This window comes from Schistocerca nitens, chromosome 8, assembly GCF_023898315.1.
Source record: "Schistocerca nitens isolate TAMUIC-IGC-003100 chromosome 8, iqSchNite1.1, whole genome shotgun sequence".
NCBI lineage: Eukaryota > Metazoa > Arthropoda > Insecta > Orthoptera > Acrididae > Schistocerca > Schistocerca nitens.
This window is the reverse complement of record NC_064621.1, coordinates 139,191,609-139,216,832: the sequence shown is the minus strand read 5'-3', so window position 1 is coordinate 139,216,832 and position 25,224 is coordinate 139,191,609. Positions and strand designations below refer to the sequence as shown.

General features: G+C 41.3%; 1 protein-coding gene across 1 annotated transcript in view; it reads right to left on the bottom strand.

The window, feature by feature from the left end:
- LOC126199452 (katanin p60 ATPase-containing subunit A-like 2) overlaps positions 1 to 25,224 on the bottom strand; it is a 156,461-nt gene that overhangs the window by 28,092 nt on the left and 103,145 nt on the right. The window contains exons 5-8 of the mRNA XM_049936372.1: positions 23,467 to 23,956; positions 23,222 to 23,390; positions 23,004 to 23,116; positions 6,573 to 6,769 (exon numbers count right to left, since the gene is read on the bottom strand). Of these exons, the coding sequence (XP_049792329.1) occupies positions 6,573 to 6,769; positions 23,004 to 23,116; positions 23,222 to 23,390; positions 23,467 to 23,956 (969 nt within the window). The remainder of the gene's footprint in view (positions 1 to 6,572; positions 6,770 to 23,003; positions 23,117 to 23,221; positions 23,391 to 23,466; positions 23,957 to 25,224) is intronic.

Sequence of the window (25,224 nt, the reverse complement as noted above, 5' to 3'; positions counted from 1 at the left end):
CCAGTTTCTTCAACGTTTCACTGTATGACTGTAGACTGGAAAAGTAATAATTCTGTACACATACAGACTGGAATTGGACATCTCACAAAGAATGCATCCATATAAAGCAATGAAAATTTAAAAAACTTTAAATAGTCTTGAAGATGAAAATACAACACTCCAGTAAAATTTTCCTCATAAATTACTATACAATCTAGTCACATTGATGTGACTGCCACCAGTGTTCAACATCAACATGAAATAACCACTCACAGATGACAGGTGGCAGCACTAGTAGTGGAGAGTTCATAAAATGTGTGGAAGGGTTGCGGGAAACAGTATAGTCATTGCCATGATGTGGAAACAAAGCTTTCAGGCCAAGGTGGAAGCATTTCTAAAGTGGCCATTTGTAAACTGTTAGTGTGCCACTTTGGTTAGCACTTTGATCATGGTGCCCATCACAATATGGGTGCGATCAGCTGGGCATTGCCAATGGCACCCATATCCCGTACAGGTGAGCATCTGCTGACCACCTGAATGTCATTTAGTGTATCACGGAAGCCATTTCCTTGCTTGGTGTGGAGGTAGTTCATTGTTCTGGTGCCAGATGTCAGCACATACTAACTATATCAACCTAGTGGCAACTGAGAGGAGTGCAAGGTCCGAGTGTTTCTTAGTTAGTTCCCACCACCTCCCAAATTCCCACAGTCCGGCCACAGAGGAGCATTCCCTCGTAACTCAGTACCATCCGAGACTGGAGCAACTATATTACATTCTCCGCCAGGGTTTCGATTAACTCTCGTCATGCCCTGAAATGAGAAATGTCCTTGCCACTATCCTTCCCACCGTTCCTACCGTGGTATTCCACCATCCACCGAACCTACACAATATTCTCATCCATCTTTACACAACCCCTGCTCCCAATCCCTTACCTCATGGCTCATACCCCCGTAATAGACCTAGATGCAAGATCTGTCCCATACATCCTCCTACCACCACCTACTCCAATCTGGTCACTAACGTCACCTATCCCATCAAAGGCAGGGCTACCTGTGAAACCAGTCATGTGATTTACAAGCTCAGCTGCAACCACTGTGCTGCATTCTATGTAGGCATGACAATCAACAAGCTGTCTGTCCACATGAACTACCATCGACAAACTGTCGCCAATAAACAAGTGGACCGCTCTGTAGATGAAAACGCTGCCAAACATGATACCCCTCATCTCAATGACTGCTTCACAGCCTGTGCCATATGGATCCTTCCCACCATCACCAGCTTTTCTGAATTGCGCAGGTGGGAACTTTCCCTATAATACATCCTACATTCCCATAACCCTCCTGGCCTCAACCTTCGTTAGTCACTGTCCTCACCAATCCAGTCCCCTCCATGTTCCCATTCCAGCACTACACAGCTGTCATTTCACCGCCACACCCAGTCCTTTAATTTCTTTTATTTCTCTCCTTTCCGCTACTTACCCCCTCCCCCCTCTGCACCTTTTCTCCTGCCCTCTGTCTAAACTGCAACACTTGACTGTCCGCCACTCCCACCATACTATCCCTCCCCCTCCCCGCCCCAGCCTCCTCCTTACCCCCACCCAGTTGCCACTCCCATCATGCACTGGTGCTGCTGCTCACAGTGTATTTTCAGCTGTCTGAGACCGCAGACATGTGTGCAAGTTGCACTTGTGTGAGTGTGTGTGTGCGAGTGTGTATGTGTGTCTGCTGCTGACAAAGGCCTTAATGGCCGAAAGCTATGATTGTGTGAATCTTTTTATTGTGCCTATCGCGACTCAGCATCTCCACTATATGGTGAGTGGGAACTTTCCTTCTCTCGTATTGTTATATTCCATCCTGGATTTTCCATTGTTTGATTTTTGCCTGACGGCTTTTCTTCGATCCCGACGCTGTGCTGTTTTCCTTTCTAACTACTTTCTTTTGCATCACTATACACAATGTCCAGCTTTCTTTCTTTTCTTTCCTGTGTTTCTCTTGTTGCCTTACGAACCATACTGCACACTCTACTTATGAGCCACAATGTATCAATGGACTCAGCCTTGCGCAACAGACTGCCTCAAGACCATGCTGATTGTTGGGGCAGCATCTTATGTCCCACATTACTCCCACTGATATAATTAAGCATATACCTTCAAACTCATCACGCTCCCTGTGTCAGTTCTCATATTTTTGCGTGTTATCTCCCGCACTTTTCTGGTGCCACACGCTCTTACATCTCTAACTACGAAGCCCTCCCCACCCGCCACACTTTCTCTGTTCTATCCCTGTTCGCACCCACTAAATCCACCTCATCCAGTCACATCTACCACACCCCTTCTCTACACTTGTCCACTCTCAAACCTGCTACCCACAGTAATATACAAATATTTATTAATGATTAATTATTCTCTACTTTGACCTTTGTGACTTCTCGCCAATTTTGTTGAGTTTTCGCCTTCCACTATCCGTGTCTTCCTCAGAATTCATCTCTTGTTTTCCCCCTGTACATCCATTTTGTACTTTTCACGCGTATTCGGGTGTATTTTTGCATAATTTTTCGGACGTAATTCTACTTTCTTACATATTTTTTCACATTTCTGCACCACCATGGATCCTTGCTCCTTCTATCTGCGTCAATACAGAAAAGTTTACTTATCCCTAGCCAGATCCCAGTCCCACATACTGTTCCTGCATTGTTGCTTGGCTCATGAAATCCCCCCTAATTACTTTACCATCAAATTACCCATCTCTGGTTGCCACCCCTCCTTCCACAATGACCTCCATCTGTTCAGATTCCACCTATCCTTAGCCCTCACCAACATAGTCTTGCAAAACCATATCAACCAAGCCCCATCCTCCTTGCAGTACCTTCTCTCCATCCGCAAAATTCTCCTGCTATGTAATCTCAAATTTCTGGAACCCATCACACACATTGAAACACTTGCCCTGCAGTAACTTGAGCAACATGCACAACGCCATGTCAAAAACTGCTCCAGCCTGCTCACTCTCTACTCCCGCCTTGGAGTACCACTGTCCACCACTTCTACAACAACCTCCAAACCTCCCCCACGCCCCCTCATAGCTGACAAACCCTGTCTTGCAGACTTACTACACTTATCCCACCCTCCAAAACTCCATCCCACCACCACACAGAACTCAAAACCTAAAGAGACCTGCAACACAGTCATGAACCTTTCCTCCAGAAGCCTTAGTCCCACAGAAATATCAGTCCTTTTCAAAGGCCTCACCTTTTGCCCCACTCCCAAATTCAACCATGCCGGACTAGTTAAAGACCTTCTCTCCTTCTCCCGGTCCCTACAGTGGAAACACTTTTTCGCCACCAACCTGATCAATCAGACTCAACCAAAGACCAATATTGAACCTTGTCTAACTCAGTTCACTCCTCCATCCAACCCTAATCCACTCCCACTGCCTCCAAACCACCCCCTGTTAACTTTCCAGAATTTCTTATCCTTGAATCTTGCCACACCATCATTCTGCATATCCCCCAACATGCACACTAACCTTACATCCGCAGGAAGAACCACAGTCCACCATTTAAAAACTGTTCCTGATCTTATAATCCTACCTGCAGACAAGAGCTCCATCACCATAGTTTTGAACCGCAAGGATTATGTGGCAGAAGGACTCCATCAGCTGTCAGATACTTCCACCTACAAACCATGCCACAGTGATTCCATTCCAGCAATCCAGCAGGATTTCCAGTCACTACTCAAATCCTTAGGCCCATCCCAGAACCTCTCCCCAGAGTCCATCTCTCTACTTACCCCTACCACTCCCCACACTCCCACCTTCTACATTCTTCCTAAAGTCCATAAACCTAACCACCCAGGACACCCCATTGTGGCCGGTTACTGTGCCCCCACTGAGAGAATCTATGCTCTCATAGACCAACTCCTTCAACCTATTACCTGGAACCTATCCTCCTATATAAAAGATACCAACCATTTAATTGACCGACTCTCCTCATTTCCTTTCCCTTTACCACACGGTGCCCTGCTCGTAACTATTGATGCCACCTCCCTGCACTCTAACATTCCTAATGCCCATGGCCTTAATGCTATCAAACATTACCTTTCCAGACGCGCTATGGATTCCAAAACAACAACCTCCATCCTAGTCTTCATGACCAGCTATATCCTCACCCACAATTATTTCTCCTTTGAAGGCATTACCTACAAACAAATCCATGGTACGGCTATGGGCACCCGCATGGCAACATCCTATGCTAACCTATTCATGGGCCATCTGGAGGAATCCTTCCTAAAAACCCAGAATCCTAAACCCCTCACCTGGTTCAGATTCATTGATGACATCTTTGCTATCTGGATTGAAGATTAGGATACCTTATTCACATTCCTCCAGAACCTCAACAACTTCTCCCCCATTTGCTTCACCTGGTCCTACTCAACTCAACAAGCCACCTTCCTAGATGTTGACCTCCACCTCAGAGATGGCTACATCAGTACCTCCGTCCATATCAAACCTACTAACCACCAGCAATACCTCCACTTCGACAGCTGCCACCTGTTTCATACCAAGAAGTCCCTTCCGTACAGCCTAGCCACCCGTGGTCGTTGCATCTGCAGTGACGAGCAGTCCCTCTCTAAATATACCGATGGTCTCACTGAAGCCTTCACTGACCGTAATTATCCTCCCATCCTTGTACAAAAACAAATCTCCTGAGCCTTATCTTTCCAGTCTCCCACCACCTCCCAAAGTCCCACAGTCCGGCCACAGAGGAGCATTCCGCTCGTAAATCAAAACCATCCGGAACTGGAGCAAATGAATTACATTCTCCGCCAGGGTTTCGATTACCTCCCGTAGTGCCCTGAAGTGAGAAATGTCCTACCCACTTTCCTTCCCATCCCTCCTACCGTGGTATTCCACCGTCAACCGAACCTACACAATATATTCATCCATCCTTACACAACCCCTGCTCCCAATCCCTTACCTCATGGCTCATACCCCTGTTATAGACCTAGATGCAAGACCTGTCCCATACATCCTCCTACCACCACCTACTCCAGTCCGGTCACTAACATCACCTATCCCATCAAAGGCAGGGCTACCTGTGAAACCAGTCATGTGATTTACAAGCTCAGCTGCAACCACTGTGCTGCATTCTATGTAGGCATGACAACCAACAAGCTGTCTGTCCGCATGAACAGCCACCGACAAACTGTGGCCAAAATACAAGTGGACCACCCTGTAGCTGAACACACTGCCAAACATCTCAATGTCTGCTTCACAGCCTGTGCCATATGGATCCCTCCCACCAACACCAGCTTTTCTGAATTGCACAGGTGGGAACTTTCCCTGCAATACATCCTACATTCCTGTAACCCTCCTGGCCTCAACCTTCGTTAGTCACTGTCCTCACCCATCCAGCCCCCTCCCTGTTCCCATTCTTGCAGTGCACAGCCATAATTCACTGCCACACCCAGTCTTTTAATTTCTTTTTATTTTTATTTCTCTCCTTTCCACTACTTACCCCCTCCCCCCTTCTCTCCTGCCCACCGTCTAAACTGCAGCACTTCTCTGTCCGCCACTCCCACCATACTATCCCTCCCCCTCCCCACCCCAGCTTCCTCCTTACCCCCACCAAGTCACCACTCCCATCATGCACTGGTGCTGCTGCTCGCAGTGTAGTTTCAGCTCTCTGAGACTGCAGACGTGTGTGCAAGTTGCACTTGCGTGAGTGTGTGTGTGCGAGTGTGTATGTGTGTCTACTGCTGACAAAGGCGTTAATGGCTGAAAGCTATGATTGTGTGAATCTTTTATTGTGCCTATTGCGACTCAGCATCTCTGCTATATGGTGAGTGGCAACTTCCCTTCTCTCATATTGTAAGCAAGAAGTTGAATATTTATGTGTCTAAAGCTTTTGAGTCTTTAAAGGCCAATTTTTGAAGTGATGCCTTATTTTTTGAGCTTTTATCTGTATATGCATTCCTATTATCAAATGTTACCTCTCAAATAACGGCAGTGGACTGAAATTGTATCCACAGGAGGTCACATATACCCGAAGTGATCTTATTGTGGCTGTCGCCAGTAAGATTTCTATCTTGCTATTTGTAAGAAAAGGACATTCCAAGAGGAGGAATCAGATTTAGTTTGTTTTCAGGATTTTCTCTTTTTTGTTTAACCCAATAACTTCTCTCAATAAATAGTGCCAATGTGTCACAATTCTGTCTGATGCACCTCCTGCCCCTCTCTTTTGCATTCCTATCCCACACTACTGCTGCCTGTGTGTGTGTGTGTGTGTGTGTGTGTGTGTGAGAGAGAGAGAGAGAGAGAGAGAGAGAGAGAGAGAGAGAGATTCCTAAATTATGTAAATGATCATATCAGTTTTTTCCCTCAGCCAGTCATCGCAAAGAAAAATTTTCAGTGCCATAAGGCAACACATCATACATATGACTGTCAAGAGCTCAATGCTTCATTTCTACAGAGATCAATTGTTTTTATTAAAACATTATTTAAGATAATATTTTTATTTTAGTACAGAAAGGTTCTCTATACATTACCAGACAAACTCCATAAGTACATGTTACATTTAAGTCTCTTGTGTAATATTACCATGGGAGATTAGATGTAGCCAATAGAAAGACACTGTCATGAGATGAGGAAATTCCATCCATCTGAATAAGTAGCTCAGCTTTCAGTCTACGAGATGCTTCATGTTCCAGTAACCCATCTCGATGAGAAGCAAGAGCATCGATTTCATCGAGAAATATTGTGGATGGCGCATAGTGGCGAGCCAGGTCAAACAGTACCTAACAACACATTTTATCATTAGAATACTTCACATGAGTTCTATCTCACAGAAGTGGCAGCAAGGTAATGCTGTCACATCTGTAGAATATGATGCAACCATTGTGTAAGAATTTAACAATTCAATTTCACATGAAATACATTACAAGTAAGTAATTGATTTAAAATTTTTGTTTGAGGGCTTTTACATGAAATACATTACAAGCAAATAATTGATTTAACACTTCTATTCAGAAAAATTAACATTGAGGCTGTGGCAAGCATTTGATTTATGATACTATTAACAGATAGTAAATGAATGTAGTTACTTGCTACAAGGTTACTGCAGACATTCATTTATACTATAATAGCACTTGGTCATTAAATATTGCTTCCTTCAATGTAGACAATGTTTTTATTTCTTTTAGCTGAGTTGGAAGTTTGTTGTAGAAAACAGTACCCTGTATGTTGGTTTGTTTTTGTGTTAAAGCCTTGTTTACTGTTTTTATGTGGGTGTCATTGCACATTCTTGTATTGTAGGAATGAAGATCTGAGTTGGTTTTATAATTATCAATGTGCATTTTTTTACTAACAACACTTTTTTATATAGAGGCATGGTAAAGTTAGACTATTTAGGTGTTGAAATAACTGTTTGGAAGGTGTTAGCCTTGTACTGTTTGAAATTATTCTAACAGCTCATTTTTGTAAAGTGAAGGTGGTTTTCATGTTTGCCTTATGGCCCCAGAGGGTCAGTCCATAGGTGATAGCAGAATGGATGTAAGCAAAGTAGACAGTTCTGCTACACTCTCTCCTACATACAGTACTAATTATGCATAATGCATAGCAAGCAGAGCTTAACGTGTTAGTGAGGTAGAGAATGTGGGCTTTCCAGTCTAATTTTCATCAATTTGCACACCTAAGAATTGTGGTAGCTGCCATTTCAATTTGTTTATTTCGAATTTTGAGGTTCATTTCATGATGAGACTTTGTTTTCCTGTAATGTATATAATTACTTTTTGAAATATTTAATGTTAGCCTGTTCAGTTCAAATCAGTTTCATATTTATTTCAAAACTCTGGTTGCAGATGTTGACAATACCCTATTTATGCCTGTTACAGCAATATTTGTGTCATCAGCAAGCAAAGTTATGTGCTTACCACTGATTGGGATTGTGATAGCAGTATTATATATAAGAAATAAGAGATGTCCTAGAACGCTGCCCTGAGGTACTCCGATTGGTACAGTCTGCAGGTCCAATCTGTACACAATGCTTTGGTTTTTATTGTTTGCTGAGGTAATTTCTACTACCTGTTTTCTATTGTGGAGATATGACTGAAACCATTTTAATGCAACTCCTTGTATACCTATAGCATCTAGTTTATCTAGCAAGATATCATGATCAACAGTATCGGATGCCTTCAATAAGTCCAAGTTTATTCCTACTGTACTGTTATTTCTGTCAAGTCCCATTACAATGTTTTTGATGAATTGGGTAATGGCTGTTTCTGTACTCATGCCTTTGCAAAAACCATGTTGGTTTACAGATGAGAGATTGAATTTTTTGATGTAATTTGTAATTGTATTTTTGATGACAATCTCTATTATTTTTGAAAATACAGATAACAAAGCTATTGGTCTATAGTTTCCCACTTCATATATATTACCCTTTTTATACAATGGTTTTATTTTTGAAATTTTTAATCTTTGTGGGAACGCCCCTTCTGTTAATGATATGTTTATTTAATTATGACTGAACCTGGTAACTCATCAGTTCCAGAGGACATTTTATTCTTCATTGTTTTTATTATCCTAAGAACTCCTAATTTATTTGTGGGACATAGCAATACTGATTTACCACTTTGCCCTCTTTGAGTTGTGGTGCTAATATTACTAGCAAAATTTTTACTCAGATTGACTGGAGTGTTTATGAAATAGTAATTTATGTAATTTGCTAGAGTACCATTTCTGAGTAACACACCACGATTATGTTTTAATACAATGTCATCTTGCTTTTTAACACTTTTGTTTGTTTCCTTTTTTACTATATTCCATATTGCTTTCGACTTGTTTGCTGTCCCTATTATTACTTTGTCATTGTGTATTGCTTGGTTTACAGATGAGAGATTGAATTTTTTGATGTAATTTGTAATTGTATTTTTGATGACAAACTCTATTATTTTTGAAAATACAGATAACAAAGCTATTGGTCTATAGTTTCATACTTCATTTATATTACCCTTTTCATACAATGGTTTTATTTTTGAAATTTTTAATCTTTTCTTATAAATTTTCTTATATGTCTTAACATATTCTGCAGAGTTCTCATCTTGGTTGTCTTTTCTCAATTGACTGAAAAGTTTTAGCTTTTGACTGGATATTCTGATAGCAGGTGTTATCCAGTGGCTGCTGTTCCTTGGCATAACATTAATTCTTGTCAGTTTTTTTGGAAAAACATTTCAAATATGGATATGAAAGTATTATAAAATGCATTGAATGATTCATCACTGGCTGCTGTTCCTTGGCATAATATTAATTCTTGTCAGTTTTTTGGAAAACACATCACAAATATGGACATGAAAGTATTATAAAACATATTGAATGATTCATCAGTTGATGATTTTGAGTATACATCTTCCCAGGTTTCTTTTCCCAATGATTGAATAAAAATATTTACCTCTTCTGGGTAGAAGTGCCTTTTATATTCCCACTTGTATTTAACCACCTCAGGTACAGAAGAATTTATGTGTGTTACTAGTGTGTTGTGAAAGACCTAAGTTTACGTTTTGTGCCTCAGTAACATCCTTTCCGGTATTTGTAAAGATATCATCTAATGGGGAAGAATATGACTCTGTTATTCTAGTGGGGTCCTTGAAGAGTGGTTTCATGTGAAACCTGTTTAGGATACTCAAAAGCTGTCTTTTTTCTTCATTTTCAATTAAGAGGTTGATGTTAAAATCACCACATAGTAATAAGTTCACTTCATTGTTATACAAAATGTTTAGCACTGTTTCCAAATTAAAAAAAAAATATGTTTTTGTCACCTGGTGGTGACCTGTATATTGATATGACACTTAGTTTTTTGCGCTTCTCCTCAGATTTTAGGTCTGTGGCACATGATTCAAAATGTTTCTCAATATTTAGATGGTATGCTTCAGATCTAACTTTATACACAGCCCAGCCCTAGTGTATATGCATTCTCCATCATTTTTACAAAAACTGTGGCAATAATGAGATGCTAATTCAAAACTGCTTATATTTATAAGACTTAATTCACTGACCCTGCACAATTGTTCTGATAGACAAATAAAAGAGGTATCTCCAAAGTTGTTTCTGGCAACTTCTAATTCTAACACTTTATTCTTCAGACACTGAATGTTTTGACTCATTATCTTGAAAGGTTTGCAAGTATTTGTTATTTTGTCAATACCTGGTGATGTGCTGCTCTGTTGCTGATTTTTGACACTTATCTGCAATTTTTCAGGATGATTTGTCACGATCTCTTCCTTTTCTTCGTTTGGTGCCATAAAAAATCATCACTAAGTGAAGCAGCTGTACCTAGCCTTTGGCTCCTCCTCAGGCTGTGTTGATCAACTGCTACTGTTGTTGGAAGTTCAGTGGCTGCTGCTGTTGGTGCTGTCGGTGACATGGTTTCTTGTACAGTGACTGTGTTTGCTTTTTCTACTGACAATGTTTCTGCTGGAGGTGGGGCTGCTGCTGTAACTGATGATGGTTTTTCCTCAGCTACTGATGGTTCTTCTGCTATTGATGTAGGTTTAGTTGTTATTGATGTTTCTTCTGTTGTTGTTGTTGTGTCATTGTTTTTGTTGATGTTGTCATTGGTGGTGGTGGTGCTGGTGGTGGTGGGGGTGGTACTGCTGTTGCTGTCATTTGTGTTGCACTTGCTACAACTGGCTTTGGCAATTTTACTGATACTGCTGTTTGTGTTGCAGATATTTGCAGGTGCCTCTTGATTTTTTCCAGTAATTTCTGGGTCACAATTTCCTTCCCTAGACTGTTCAAGTGAAGGCCATGTGATGTATGAAACCTGCGCCCAATGTCGCTGGCTGGGCATTAATATCAACAACATCAACGTTTTTGAATTGCTTGCATATATCAGAAAGAAGGTCATTGGCAGCTCTTATCTCCTTGATTACACAAGACCAATGTAGCAATATATCATTTGAGCCACCAAACATAGCTATGTCACCTGAAGATAACTCCATAATTTCTTTATAATGGATAGTATTCATTATTTCTGAGAGGGGCGCTCCTGGCTTGACAAAGCTCTTGGCTTTCACAACTGCTGTCTCATTAACATGAGAGGCAATTCCGCATCCATGGCTATTGGCTAGAATATAAAGTTTCATCAAGCAATCACGAATTTTTTGCTGTGACATTGGTACATGTTGTCATAGTTTGCGAGTCTTCAGGGGTGCAGAAATGGCTAGTTTAGGTATCTGAATGTTTGCAGTAGCATTTTCTGATGCAGAGCTCGTCACTTACTGTACTTTGGACATCATATTGGTTTTTTAAAGGAATTGGTGAATTTGGTAACTCTCTGGTGTTACCGGTGTCACCTTTCCACTCCAATATTGTGCTTTTGGTTGTTTTCTGTGACGGACTGAGTTTCTTGTACCATAAATTGAGCTCTCTTTTGCATACAATGCAAATGACACCATTTTTGCCACCTTGCTCATAGTTTTTACACATGCCATAACTTGTTTTAGTGTCCATACAAGTTCTTGTACCTGAGTGAAATTTATCATACAATTTACTTGCATTCTGTTGTGTGCCTTTGTTACAGTCATGTTTTAAAACCTTGTTTTGTTTGAACAGTCTTTCTGTTAAGTTTGTGAACTAAATCATCTGGAAGACATTTTGAGCAGAACCATATCTTACATTTTGTATATGTATTTACACATTTATAATGGAACACAGTTTTACATATCGCGCACATTACACCTTTTGCTTCACATTTCTCGCAGATGCAGGGGTCTGAATGTATTATTGAACTTGATTCATTGTATGACAATGTGGATGCTCCGTGTGTGAAGTTTTCTTCATACCTTCTTCTGGCTTCATTGTTCTTTTCTGTTACTTTTCTGATGATGTAGCACAAAAAACACAAATACTCGCGATATACATTGATACTATTACACACTGTACACTTTTCCTCATTCTTTCTGTACTTTTGTTCAGACCTAGTATTCTGCCAATTTATTTATGGTCTAATTTACTTTCACATTCATGTTTAGACCTAATTAACAATCAAATGATGCAAAACAAACTATTTTGCTTTATTCATCATGTAATGGTTTCAGGAAAGTCTATAAGAGTAAGCAATACAAATTGCAGTGTGTCTGACTAGTCAACATCAAATATTCAAATCTGATGCTGAAGATGTGGAGCCTAAATGGTTAAAATTCAAAAGTCGTGTTCAATATGCCTTAGACCAATATGTGGAAAGTAAGCTTTTGAGGGATGGGAAAGATCCAGTGTGCTTCAATAGCTGTGTTAGAAAGCTCTATGAAAGCAAAGACAGCTTCATCACAGATTTAAGTGAAGTTGAAACTTAGTTGACAAACAATAGCTGAATGAATTCAAGATGAGTGTGTGGAGATCAATTTGAGGCATTCATAAATCTGTAAGTAAAATTTTGACAATCAATCTGATAAAAAAATCCTAAGGAGCTTTATCCTATATAAAATCAAGAAGTATACTGACATCACTTGTTCAGTCACTCAGTGACTGTTCTAACACCAGAATGGAAGACTACAGAAAGGGGGTCAAAGTACTGAGTTTAATCTTCTGAAACTGTTTCATGTCAGAAGAGTGTAATATGGTTCCTGCTTTCAGTCATTGTATCAATGCTAAAGTGGCAGATACTGAGGTATTTGATTGCAGAATAGAAAATCAACTAAAATCACTCAATGGTGGAAAGACATCTGGAATGGATGAGGCACCTGTGAGATTATACAACAGAACTGTTTTTCATAATAGCAGTAGTTTATAATAGATCACTGGAGCAACGAATGGCACCTGCTACCTGGAAAAATGTGCAAGTCAAGAAGGGTCACAGGACAGATGCACATATTTATAGGATTATATCATTGATGCCAATCTTTTGTAGAATTATGAAACACGTTTTATGCTCATGTATTATGACTTTTTTTGGAGAACCAAATTTTCCTCCATAAAACTCAATGTGAATATCAGAAATGGAGATCTTGCAAAACTCTTCTTGCTCTGCCCACTCATGAGATCCAGAGCACAATAGACAATGGTATGCAGGTTGAAGCCATGTTAATTGATTTCAGGAAGGCATTTGATACTGTTGTTTAGTGAACAAAATACAAGGTTACTGAGTACTGGACCAGATACTGGACCAGACTCGTGATTGGATCCTGGACTTCCTTGTGGATAGAACTCAATTTGTTGCTCTTAATGTAACAAAACTGACTGACATAAATGTAATTTCAGGAGTACCCAAAGGATTTGCAATAGGGCCATTGCAGTTTAAAATAAATACTGGATGATACTTATTAACATTAGAAACCCCAAGTAACACAGATGACGCTGAGACAAGTAAAATAATATAAAATGCATGCAGTCACAAATGTCAGGAAATACCCCAAAAATGGACAGGAAAAGTTGAATATTTGATGTCACCAGATGCTGTACATTACTGCATATGCGGCAGTTGGGCTTAGACATTAGGGGATGATTGAGAGTGCAATAATTGCATCTGAGCAAATTGTGCCAATTTTGAACACATTTTGTAAATGTGATCTGTTGTAAACATAGAAGCTACAAAATTATTGTCCTCACTGCAACGAAGTAGAGGCTTTTCTTATTTTGTGTAAAAAAATGTAGGTAATTTACTGGTAATGACAGAATTTGGAAGCTTATACTCATGTACTTGTGATATGATATGGTAGGTTTTTGTTGTACGGTACATTGCAATAAACCAGCAGGGATTGTGAGATTGGTAAATAAAAAATAATAAATCATATGTCAGTGTAAACACATAGTTGTCTAACACAATGAAAAAACACTGCTTGCCAGATGCAAGACTCAAACCCTGAACTCCACGCACTAAAGCTCCACAAAACAGCCCGAGCTGATGTGAACAGTTGACATTGGTTGGGATGAGCAGGTGTGACAGATTGATAGGCTCAACTGCTGCATGTGCAGTGAGGTATGTCATCTAGTGACATCACATATTGAACATCTGTCATCCACTTTAGAGTATTTCCTGACATTTGTGACCTCATATGCATTATATTAAATTACTTGTCTCAGTGTCATCTACACCACTTCAGAGATTTTTAATAGGAATCACCTTGCACAAATGATCTAGGGAATAACATCAAAAACTTCATAATGCTAAGAGGCTTTTATCAGATGATGCAGTTATCTACAGGAAGATTACCAGACCAGAAGACTGTAATGAATTGGAGAAAGACCTGCAGAGGATTGACAATTGCTGTAGGTGCTGGCATTTGACCAGGAACATAAGTAAATGCAATGTGTTAAACATTTATTGGCAAAGAAATGCACTACTGTTTGTTTATACTATTGGAGATAAATCCTGGAATCAATAACTAATGTGAAGTACCTGGGAGTAACCATACAGAGTGACCTACAATAGAATGACTACAAAAACAAATTGCAGGCAAAGTAGATGTCAGCTGGAGATTAATTGGGAGAACCTTAAGAAATATCATTCATCCATGAAAGAAGTGACTTACAAAACACTTGGACATCGCTCATCTGTCTGGGAAATTGATAGAGAAATAGAGGAGACCCAATGAACACCAGCATGTTTCATCATGAGGTCATTTATTAATCAGTGCAACAGCACTACAAAGATGTTCAACAAATTCAAAAGAGGCATTATGCATCACAGAGAGGTTTATTATTGAAATTTCAAGACAGCAGATCCCAGGAAGAGATAAGCAACACATTACTTGTATTGTATTGTATTGTATTGTATTGTATGTTAACCGGTGACCTAGATATGACGGAGAGGCTCCGTCCCCGCAGCAGCCGCAGTGGTCCACAACCCCACGACGAGTACCGCAGTCCACTTCACCCCTCCGCCGCCCCACACCGAACCCAGGGTTATTGTATGGTTTGGCCCCTGGTACACCCCCCCCTCCCCCCGCCCCCCAGGGAACGTCTCACACCAGACGAGTGTAACCCCTATGTTTGGTGGTGTACACGTATGTGGAGAAATTGTTTGCGCAGCAATCGCCGACATAGTGTCACTGAGGGGGAATAAGAGGAACCAGGCCACATTCGCTGAGGCAGATGGAAAACTGCCTAAAAACCATCCATAGACTGGCCGGTTCACCAGACCTCGACACAAATCTGCCGGGCGGATTCGTGCCGGGGACCAGTGCTCCTTCCCGCCCGAAAAGCTGTGCGTTAGACCGCCCGGCCAACTGGGTGGGCAACATATTACTTCATCCTACATACACTCCTGGAAATTGAAATAAGAACACTGTGAATTAATTGTCCCAGGAAGGGGAAACTTTATTGACACATTCCTGGGGTCAAATACATCACATGATCACACTGACAGAACCACAGGCACATAGACACAGGCAACAGAGCATGCACAATGTCGGCACTAGTACAGTGTATATCCACCTTTCGCAGCAATGCAGGCTGCTATTCTCCCATGGAGACGATCGTAGAGATGCTGGATGTAGTCCTGTGGAACGGCTTGCCATGCCATTTCCACCTGGCGCCTCAGTTGGACCAGCGTTCGTGCTGGACGTGCAGACCGCGTGAGACGACGCTTCATCCAGTCCCAAACATGCTCAATGGGGGACAGATCCGGAGATCTTGCTGGCCAGGGTAGTTGACTTACACCTTCTAGAGCACGTTGGGTGGCACGGGATACATGCGGACGTGCATTGTCCTGTTGGAACAGCAAGTTCCCTTGCCGGTCTAGGAATGGTAGAACAATGGGTTCGATGACGGTTTGGATGTACCGTGCACTATTCAGTGTCCCCTCGACGATCACCAGTGGTGTACGGCCAGTGTAGGAGATCGCTCCCCACACCATGATGCCGGGTGTTGGCCCTGTGTGCCTCGGTCGTATGCAGTCCTGATTGTGGCGCTCACCTGCACGGCGCCAAACACGCATACGACCATCATTGGCACCAAGGCAGAAGCGACTCTCATCGCTGAAGACGACACGTCTCCATTCGTCCCTCCATTCACGCCTGTCGCGACACCACTGGAGGCGGGCTGCACGATGTTGGGGCGTGAGCGGAAGACGGCCTAACGGTGTGCGGGACCGTAGCCCAGCTTCATGGAGACGGTTGCGAATGGTCCTCGCCGATACCCCAGGAGCAACAGTGTCCCTAATTTGCTGGGAAGTGGCGGTGCGGTCCCCTACGGCACTGCGTAGGATCCTACGGTCTTGGCGTGCATCCGTGCGTCGCTGCGGTCCGGTCCCAGGTCGACGGGCACGTGCACCTTCCGCCGACCACTGGCGACAACATCGATGTACTGTGGAGACCTCACGCCCCACGTGTTGAGCAATTCGGCGGTACGTCCACCCGGCCTCCCGCATGCCCACTATATGCCCTCGCTCAAAGTCCGTCAACTGCACATACGGTTCACGTCCACGCTGTCGCGGCATGCTACCAGTGTTAAAGACTGCGATGGAGCTCCGTATGCCACGGCAAACTGGCTGACACTGACGGCGGCGGTGCACAAATGCTGCGCAGCTAGCGCCATTCGACGGCCAACACCGCGGTTCCTGGTGTGTCCGCTGTGCCGTGCGTGTGATCATTGCCTGTACAGCCCTCTCGCAGTGTCCGGAGCAAGTATGGTGGGTCTGACACACCGGTGTCAATGTGTTCTTTTTTCCATTTCCAGGAGTGTATATCTTATAAAATGACCACAATGAGAAAATTAGAGAAGCTGGAGCTCATACAGAGGTTTACCAGCATTAATTCGTCTCACATGCCATTCATGAATGGAGAAGGAAAAGAGTGAAAGATACTGGGACCAGTACGAGAATACCCTCTACCACATGCCTTCAGGTGGCTTGTACTGCGTAAATATCTATGTGTATACAAGGTTACTTCTTATTGGGAATAAATCTTTGTGTCAGCAATCACTGCCTTACATTCTGTTCATTGTGCAAAGCACAATGTGTTTCATGAATGAATTTTAATTTTTAATGAATGCTCAGCACATTAAACTGTGTCCAAAAGGTGAGTTCTGATGGAAATGTATTTGTTTTAACAAGGGGGCTCACAGTTCAACAACAGTACACATTTATTTACATACATTCCTGTGAAAGGGATAGCATACACAGATACAAAAAGAAGTAAATTTCCACTTTTGTGCCAACTTTTAAACAACCAGTATAGATTTTACTTACTGAAGCAGAAAATCTTGATTATTGCAAGAACAGAAAGGTGTGGTTTCAATTTGCATACCTCACCACTACCAAAACAGATGGAATTTCTTTCAACTAGTGTCAAACATTTATTAAAATAAGTCATTTTCCTGCATAGGCTATTCTTTTAGGGAAAGAATTCTTTTAAGAAATTTACAGTGTCTGTGGACCCATATGTGAAAAAGACTGATGCACGACAGCTTCATAGCTTCATCATTTTCCCAGCTCTTTCATGCAGCAGATAGTCATAAAAACAAAACTCATTTCTGGCTGCATATAGTTCTTTCAGCTGCACTGTTGTTAGTGTAAGATGATCTAATTATCATAGAAGAATATTAAAGCATAACTGGTATTTCCATAAATGAATGTATGGTAGCACTTGTGATGAAACATACTAGCTTCAGCTTCTTAAGTTCCTTCTGATATAACTTCTGATTTGCCTTTATGGCCTACTCTAATATCACTCTTCAATGCAAACATTGGGACAATGCAGTACATTATTTGCAAAAAATTTCCAAAAGATGCTTGTCCTGATGCATAATTTATTGTATGCCTTGTGTCCCTTCACTAATGCTGATATTGTAATGATTGTGGGTATTTATTCCCTGTAGTCATCAGAGGTAAGAAAAGTAACTCAACTACGAGAAATAACACAACTTTCTTGTATTAATAAAACATATACATAAGAGCACAAGTGAAAAGCACACCAGTGTAGCACAGACTGAAGTCCAAAGATCTTAGCATTCATCATAGTAGGTGGTTGGTTGGTTCGTGAACCATATCAATAGTCACCAATGAGCTCCCCTCCCCCCTCCCCCCACCCCCCACCCCCAGCAGTGTGGAGTGTGGCGAAGGACGCACAGACAGTACCAGTGCTAGATCCCATAGGGTGGAGCAGTGGTTAGGTGGTATCAGAAGGGACAGTCAGCAATACTGAATGACCAGCCTTGTGATGAGAGGTCCCCAAGAGAGGCATGACTGGATCATTTCTTGATGACTGGGGAAGGTTGGAGATGCAAATGTTGAGACCACATAGTCTTGTAATCAGGCAGGTGCCTGCAGGTGTTGCTCTGCACGGTAAGGAGGGATCTCTGGCACACACACCTGGTCATGTGGATGTGCAAGTAGCAGCACAGTAATGGTGAGACTACCACATCCATCAATGGCCGCCGTGATGTCACCCTAATCACCATCACTCAGTAGCTGCAATGAGCACAGCAGGGTGATGTAAGTGGTGGATGAGTTGTTGGGAGAACAAGGAGAAGTGACAAACATGATCACTCCATCATGAAATTGAAGAAACAGGTCCTTGATGCAGAAGTCAGGTACGTTCATGGAGAAGACCAGAGCACTGACAGGGAAAGACAGGGGGTAATAGAAGCACAGAATGTCCACATATCCTAACTACTTCTTCTGGTAGGGTGCATCAACAAGGCACTAGTATCAGAGGTTACAATTTTAGGGGGTGGGGGGGTGGGGGTGGGGGGGTGGGGGGAATAGAACTCTGGGATGAGTAATTGTTACCCACAGTGAGGGTATCATCCGTCAATACTGACTGTGTGTCTGTGGTCATAGAGCCTCCTCATCTAGTGTCCAAGAAGGTTTGACTCTGTTTAAGGAAACTTTCTGACATTTCCACATGAGAAGAGTGTCCACTGTGTTATCTGCATGGCTAAGTACCCCATGCAGCCCAGAGTACGGTGGTTGGGAGACACATGAATGGTGTCATTGTGAAGCATAAGAAACGTACAGTTTGCCTGATCACTTTATATGAACTCTCACTGTATGGTGTGAGGATGCAGTGCAGGTATAAGTATATTTATGATGTGTGAGCTAACAAGCTCAACTAGTGGAGGGAGCTTGTCCTGTGGTAGGGGCTCTGTATCCTTGATGAACTCAGCAAGTAGAACTAAGGATTCATCATAGAGGATATCGGCAAGGGAAGAGGTCAGGTCATCTCTGTGAGATGACTGAATGATACATGGTAGGACCTGTCACCAGAAACCAGCGTGGCTCAAGACAGCTTCTTTAAGGGTATGGTGCTAATATACAACACATACGTTGATCTGCAGGTAGTAAGCAGTTGTAAGAAACATGTCAACACTGCACAGAGAGCATAATCTGGAAAAAAAGGAGGGACTAAAATAGATGTCCCTGATCAGTGGCGATGGATGTGGAGCATCTGAAACATGAAATCCATGCAGAAGCAAAAGTGTGTGTGACAGAACCAGCTGCACAGACTGCACCAATTATGTTGGAGCAAGGGAAGCAACAAGCTAGACTTAAGTGGTTTCACACTTTGGATGGGAAGGAGGGAAACATAAAGCCATTTCCACTCTAGAAAAACACCACAACAAATCACGCTGATTTAGTTGTTCACGGAAAGAAAAGAAAAGATGTCTTCTTCTTCTTTTTCTTGGACTTATTCCTTATTTTCATGGGGTCAGCATATTAATCTGGATTTAGCAATGTTGGTGCTAGAAAGTGGCTGGATGCTCTTCCTTCTTCTGCATGAAGTCAAAATTTGTGCACCCAATCTGTCTGTGTCTATTGTTATCCCATGTGAAATAATGAGAACATTTTTGAAATTGTGAATCATGTCTGTATCTTAGCTGGGACATGGGTACCAGCCTGGTATTCACCTACCTGGATGTGTGAAATTGCATAAGAACCACATTCAAGTTGGTCAGCACACTGACCCTCATGTTACTCTGCCTGGCAGATCTGGTAAGCTAATGTGTGCAGATATCCAGGTGGGTAGTAAAGAAAAGAAGTAAATGGATTTTAATGTGTGAAATCATTAATACAAAGATTAACCTAGAAAGTTAGCGCTACACCTAGAAATACTCATGTCAAGTTTTTTCACTAAAGACATGAATAATGCCATTACAATCAATAATGTTTACAATTTCACTTTCAATTTGCAAAGAATAATAGCTTCCATTTGCAACAATGACAACTCTCTCTCTCTCTCTCTCTCTCTCTCTCTCTCTCTCTCTCTCTCTCTCTCTCTCTACAGTGTCTCATGTTGATAGTGATCCATCTGTCAGATGAGGACAATAGGCTTGGGTAGACCCCTTGATGCTATTGGAGAACAATAGGCTATGTGCCAGCACTGAGTTTCATCCCTCTCTCTTCACTTACCATCATCCAACACAAACATTACCCACACTACACACTCCCATTACAGTCTTCTGCAATCATCAGATACTCTTAAACACACAACCCCCCACTTCATGAAGGAAAGCTGCCATAGTGCATCAAGGACAGAACAACCTTTCCTAGAAGGCAGATGAACCCGCACTTTGGGGCTTCCCAGCCAACAATGACATATGTCTTTACTTTCTTTCACTATATGAAGAGGCAGCCATAGCAATCTCAGCTTGTACACAAATCAATTTGAAACACAATACTAGAGAAGTCACTATGTTGTTGTTGTTGTTGTTGTTGTGGTCTTCAGTCCTGAGACTGGTTTGATGCAGCTGTCCATGCTACTCTATCTTGTGCAAGCTGCTTCATCTCCCAGTACATACTGCAGCCTACATCTTTCTCAATCTGCTTAGTGTATTCATCTCTTGGTCTCCCTCTACGATTTTTACCCTCCATGCTGCCCTCCAATACTAAATTGGTGATCCCTTGTTGCCTCAGAACATGTACTACTAACCGATCCCTTCTTCTAGTCAAGTTGTGCCACAACTTCCTCTTCTCCCCAATTCTATTCAATACCTCCTCATTAGTTATGTGATCTACCCATATAATCTTCAGCATTCTCTGTAGCACCATATTTAGAAAGCTTCTATTCCCTTCTTGTCCAAACTATATATCATCCATGTTTCACTTCCATACATGGCTACACTCCATACAAATACTCTCAGAAACGACTTCCTGACACTTATATCTATACTCGATGTTAACAAATTTCTCTTCTTCAGAAACACTTTCCTTGCCATTGCCAGTCTACATTTTATATCCTCTCTACTTCGACCATCATCAGTTATTTTGCTCCCCAGATAGCAAAACTACTTTACTACTTTAAGTGTCTCATTCCCTAATCTAATTCCCTCAGCATCACCCGAGTTAACTCAATTACATTCCATTATCCTCGTTTTCCTTTTGTTGATGTTCATCTTATATCCTCCTTTCAAGACACTGTCCATTCCGTTCAACTGCTCTTCCAAGTCCTTTGCTGCCTCTGACAGAATTACAGTGTCATCGGCGAACCTTAAAGTTGTTATTTCTTCTTCATGGATTTTAATACCTACTCTGAATTTTTCTTTTGTTTCCTTTATTACTTGCTCCATATACAGATTGAATAACATCGGGGAGAGGCTACAACCCTGTCTCACTCCCTTCCCAACCACTGCTTCCCTTTCACATCCCTCGACTCTTATAGCTGACATTTTGGTCTGTACAAATTGTAAATAGCCTTTTGCTCCCTGTATTTTACCCCTGCCACCTTCAGAATTCAAAAGAGAGTATTCCAGTCAACATTGTCAAAAGCTTTCTCTAAGTCTACAAATGCTAGAAATGTAGTTTTGCCTTTTCTTAATCTAGCTTCTAAGATAAGTCATAGGGTCAGTATTGCCTCACGTGTTCCAATATTTCTACAGAAACCAAACTGATCTTCCACAAGGTTGGCTTCTACCAGTTTTTCCAATCGTCTGTAAAGAATTCGCATTAGTATTTTGCAGCCGTGACTTATTAAACTGATAGTTCGGTAATATTCACATCTGTCAACACCTGCTTTCTTTGGGATTGGAATTATTATATTCTTTTTGAAGTCTGAGGGTATTTCGCCTGTCTCATACATTTTGCTCACCAGATGGTAGAGTTTTGTCAGGACTGGCTCTCCCAAGACTGTCAGTAGCTCTAATGGAATGTTGTCTACTCCCGGGGCCTTGTTTTGACTTAGGTCTTTCAGTGCTCTGATAAACTCTTCACGCAGTATCATATCTCCCATTTCATCTTCGTCTACATCCTCTTCCATTTCCATAATATTGCCCTCAAGTACCTCACCCTTTTATAGACCCTCTATATACTCCTTCCACCTTTCTGCTTTCCCTTCTTTGCTTAGAACTGGGTTTCCATCTGAGCTCTTGATATTCTTACAAGTGGTTCTCTTTTCTCCAAAGGTCTCTTTAATTTTCCTGTAGGCAGTATCTGTCTTACCCCTAGTGAGATAAGCCTCTACATTCTTACATTTGTCCTCTAGCCATGCCTGCTTAGCCATTTTGCACTTCTTGTCGATCTCATTTTTGAGACGTTTGTATTCCTTTTTGCCTGCTTCATTTACTGCATTTTTATGTTTTCTCCTTTCATCAATTAAATTCAATATTTCTTCTGCCACCCAAGGATTTCTACGAGACCTAGTCTTTTTACCTACTTGATCCTCTGCTGCCTTCACTACTTCATCCCTCAAATCCACCCATTCTTCTTCTACTGTATTTCTTTCCCCCATTCTTGTCAATTGTTCCCTTATGCTCTCCCTGAAACTCTGTACAACCTCTGGTTTAGTCTGTTTATCCAGGTCTCATCTTCTTAAATTACCACCTTTTTGCAGGGATGAGTGCGGGTACAACAAGATTAAATTTGCCCCCCAACTAAGCTCAATAATGAACCAAATTCTACACTAGTGACAGTGCTGATACCTTGTTCTCCATATTTTCAAATTACATTCATTTTTTTGGACCAGTTATACTGAAAATTCAAGCACTTGTCAAGGTCTCTTGGAGGCCTCTTTCCTCTTGGCAATCGAGGCCCTGGCTTGCCTTATCTGTGAGTAAAAGAACATAAGAAATTCAGAGAAACATTTATTGAGTGGATACACTTACCCTCACAAGTTTTTCTGAGTCTCCTCTCCACTTACTAACGAGTGAGCAGGCCGATATATTGAAGAATGTTGTTTTGCATTGTGCTGCAACAGCTTTGGCAAGCAAAGTTTTCCCTGAAATATTAGGTTCTTGAATGCATCACCGGGGTACTTTCTCAGACTAAAAATTACAATAAATATAATAAATATTACAGAAATCTTTAGTTTTACGTTGTGTACCTGTTCCTGGTGGTCCATACAGTAATAAACCTTTCCATGGTGACAGAATTCCTGAGAACAGCTCCGGGTATTTGACTGGGTAGACAACAGCTTCTTTAAGCAGACTTTTGGCTTTACTTAATCCCTTTACATCATCCCAGTGAACATTCAAATTCATCATCCATATATCCTAAATAATTAAGAGTTCGTTATTATAGTGCACTGAGATTTAGACAGCTCTGAAGCCTTGATTATTTCATACATACCTGTATAATAATTTCTGCCAGATCTTTGTATTCACCACTGAAATGTGGTGGAGGTTGCAGTAATGTACTCCTGATGGAGTTATTCTCTTCTGTCTTACTGTTATCTGCCACTAGCAGTGGTATTACCTTTATCTCTGACTGCAAATCCTTAGATAACTGTTCAGCATCAACTAACTTATCTGGCTTACAGTCATTTTTTCCACCCTCTTTTTGCTCAAAGGAAGTACTTTCATTATTCAGAGTTGATGATGAACTGTTGGCTTGTACTGTTTTCTTCTTTTGAAAGTTATTTTTTGATTTTGGAACTGAGAAATTTGTTGATTCTATATTTTCTACTGCCTTCTTGCATATTTTAGGATACTTTTGGAATCTTAGATAGTAGTATGTTTCATACTCCATAACTATAGTTGGAAGGTCTATGTTGTCACAGACTTCATATTCACCAGTCAAACATGCTTCTTTGGACAGACTTTGAGCAGAACACTGAAGTCTTAAAAACACATAATCAATGACAAAAACAGAACTAAAGGAAAAGGTCATAAAATATTAATGCAGTATATAAAATTATATGGTATTTTAAATTGGGTAATAATGGACTGAAGAATGAAACAAAAAACATCAGTGAATATAACATCAAACATTTACCTGAGAATAAAAGAAGATGAAGTACATGTCTGAAGAGGCAACTGAGCAATACTGCGACATTACAACAGATATTAGAGTTACACTATTACTGAAGACTTGCCACAATTAATTTGTACATTAAATGATTGCAAATCAACACCTACCATAATTAGTGGTTACCACTTGGAAAGAAAACAGCTTTATCCCCAGTTATTCTATCTGGCTGCTGTTTATTTATAATTACATATTTAATGAATATATTGTTTGGTTGACAGCATTTACTATGAATTTTCTAAGTTACAAAAAAGGTTTTCCAAACTTTAGATTTAAATAATTTATCCCTATACCCATTGTTTATGATCTATGTTGCTGTCTATCTGTTAACACCTGGATCTCATTTGTCCGTTCTTCATTTCTTCTTAGAAATTACAACCCTCATCTCCCCCCTCCCCCACCCCCATCATACCTGCATATCATGCACATTTCAATCACCCTTTTCATCTAGGCAGACCTGTAATGTTCCAAGAATTTCACTCCTCCAACCTAGCTGCACTTCCTTCCCTAAAGTCCTTCTTAGTGGGTCAAGTATCACGAACATGGAATGAACAGCTGAGTTCACCTCATACCCCTACCTTTTACCTACTCTGAAAACTCCACAAACCAACTCTAGTGATCTTGCTGCTTGTTGCCCCTTCATGGCTCCTTACAGCCTTCCCACGGCCTTAATTTACCAACATCCTTAATCAACCTTATCTACACCTAAGAAGTTAATCACTTCCTCCACCTTCTTACCACAATTCCTGTCCCATAAGCATACCACTGTGTTTGTTACACTGCTGTATGCTAACATCCCCAATGCCCATGGCCTTTCTGTCATTGGCTCTACCTTTCCCCATGTCTTCTTGACACTGATACTTCCTTTCTAACCCTTTGGGCCACTCACAAATGTTCATAATTTGAAGAACAATAGCTACAAACATATCCACAGAACTACCACATTAATTCATGGAGTACCTTTCTACTCCAGCCTATTTGTGGGTCTGCTGGAGGAATTCTTTCCATCCAGGAGTCACATTCAGAAGGAGGAAGTTCACATCCGTTTCTTACCACCTAAATTTAGTTTTTACTACATTA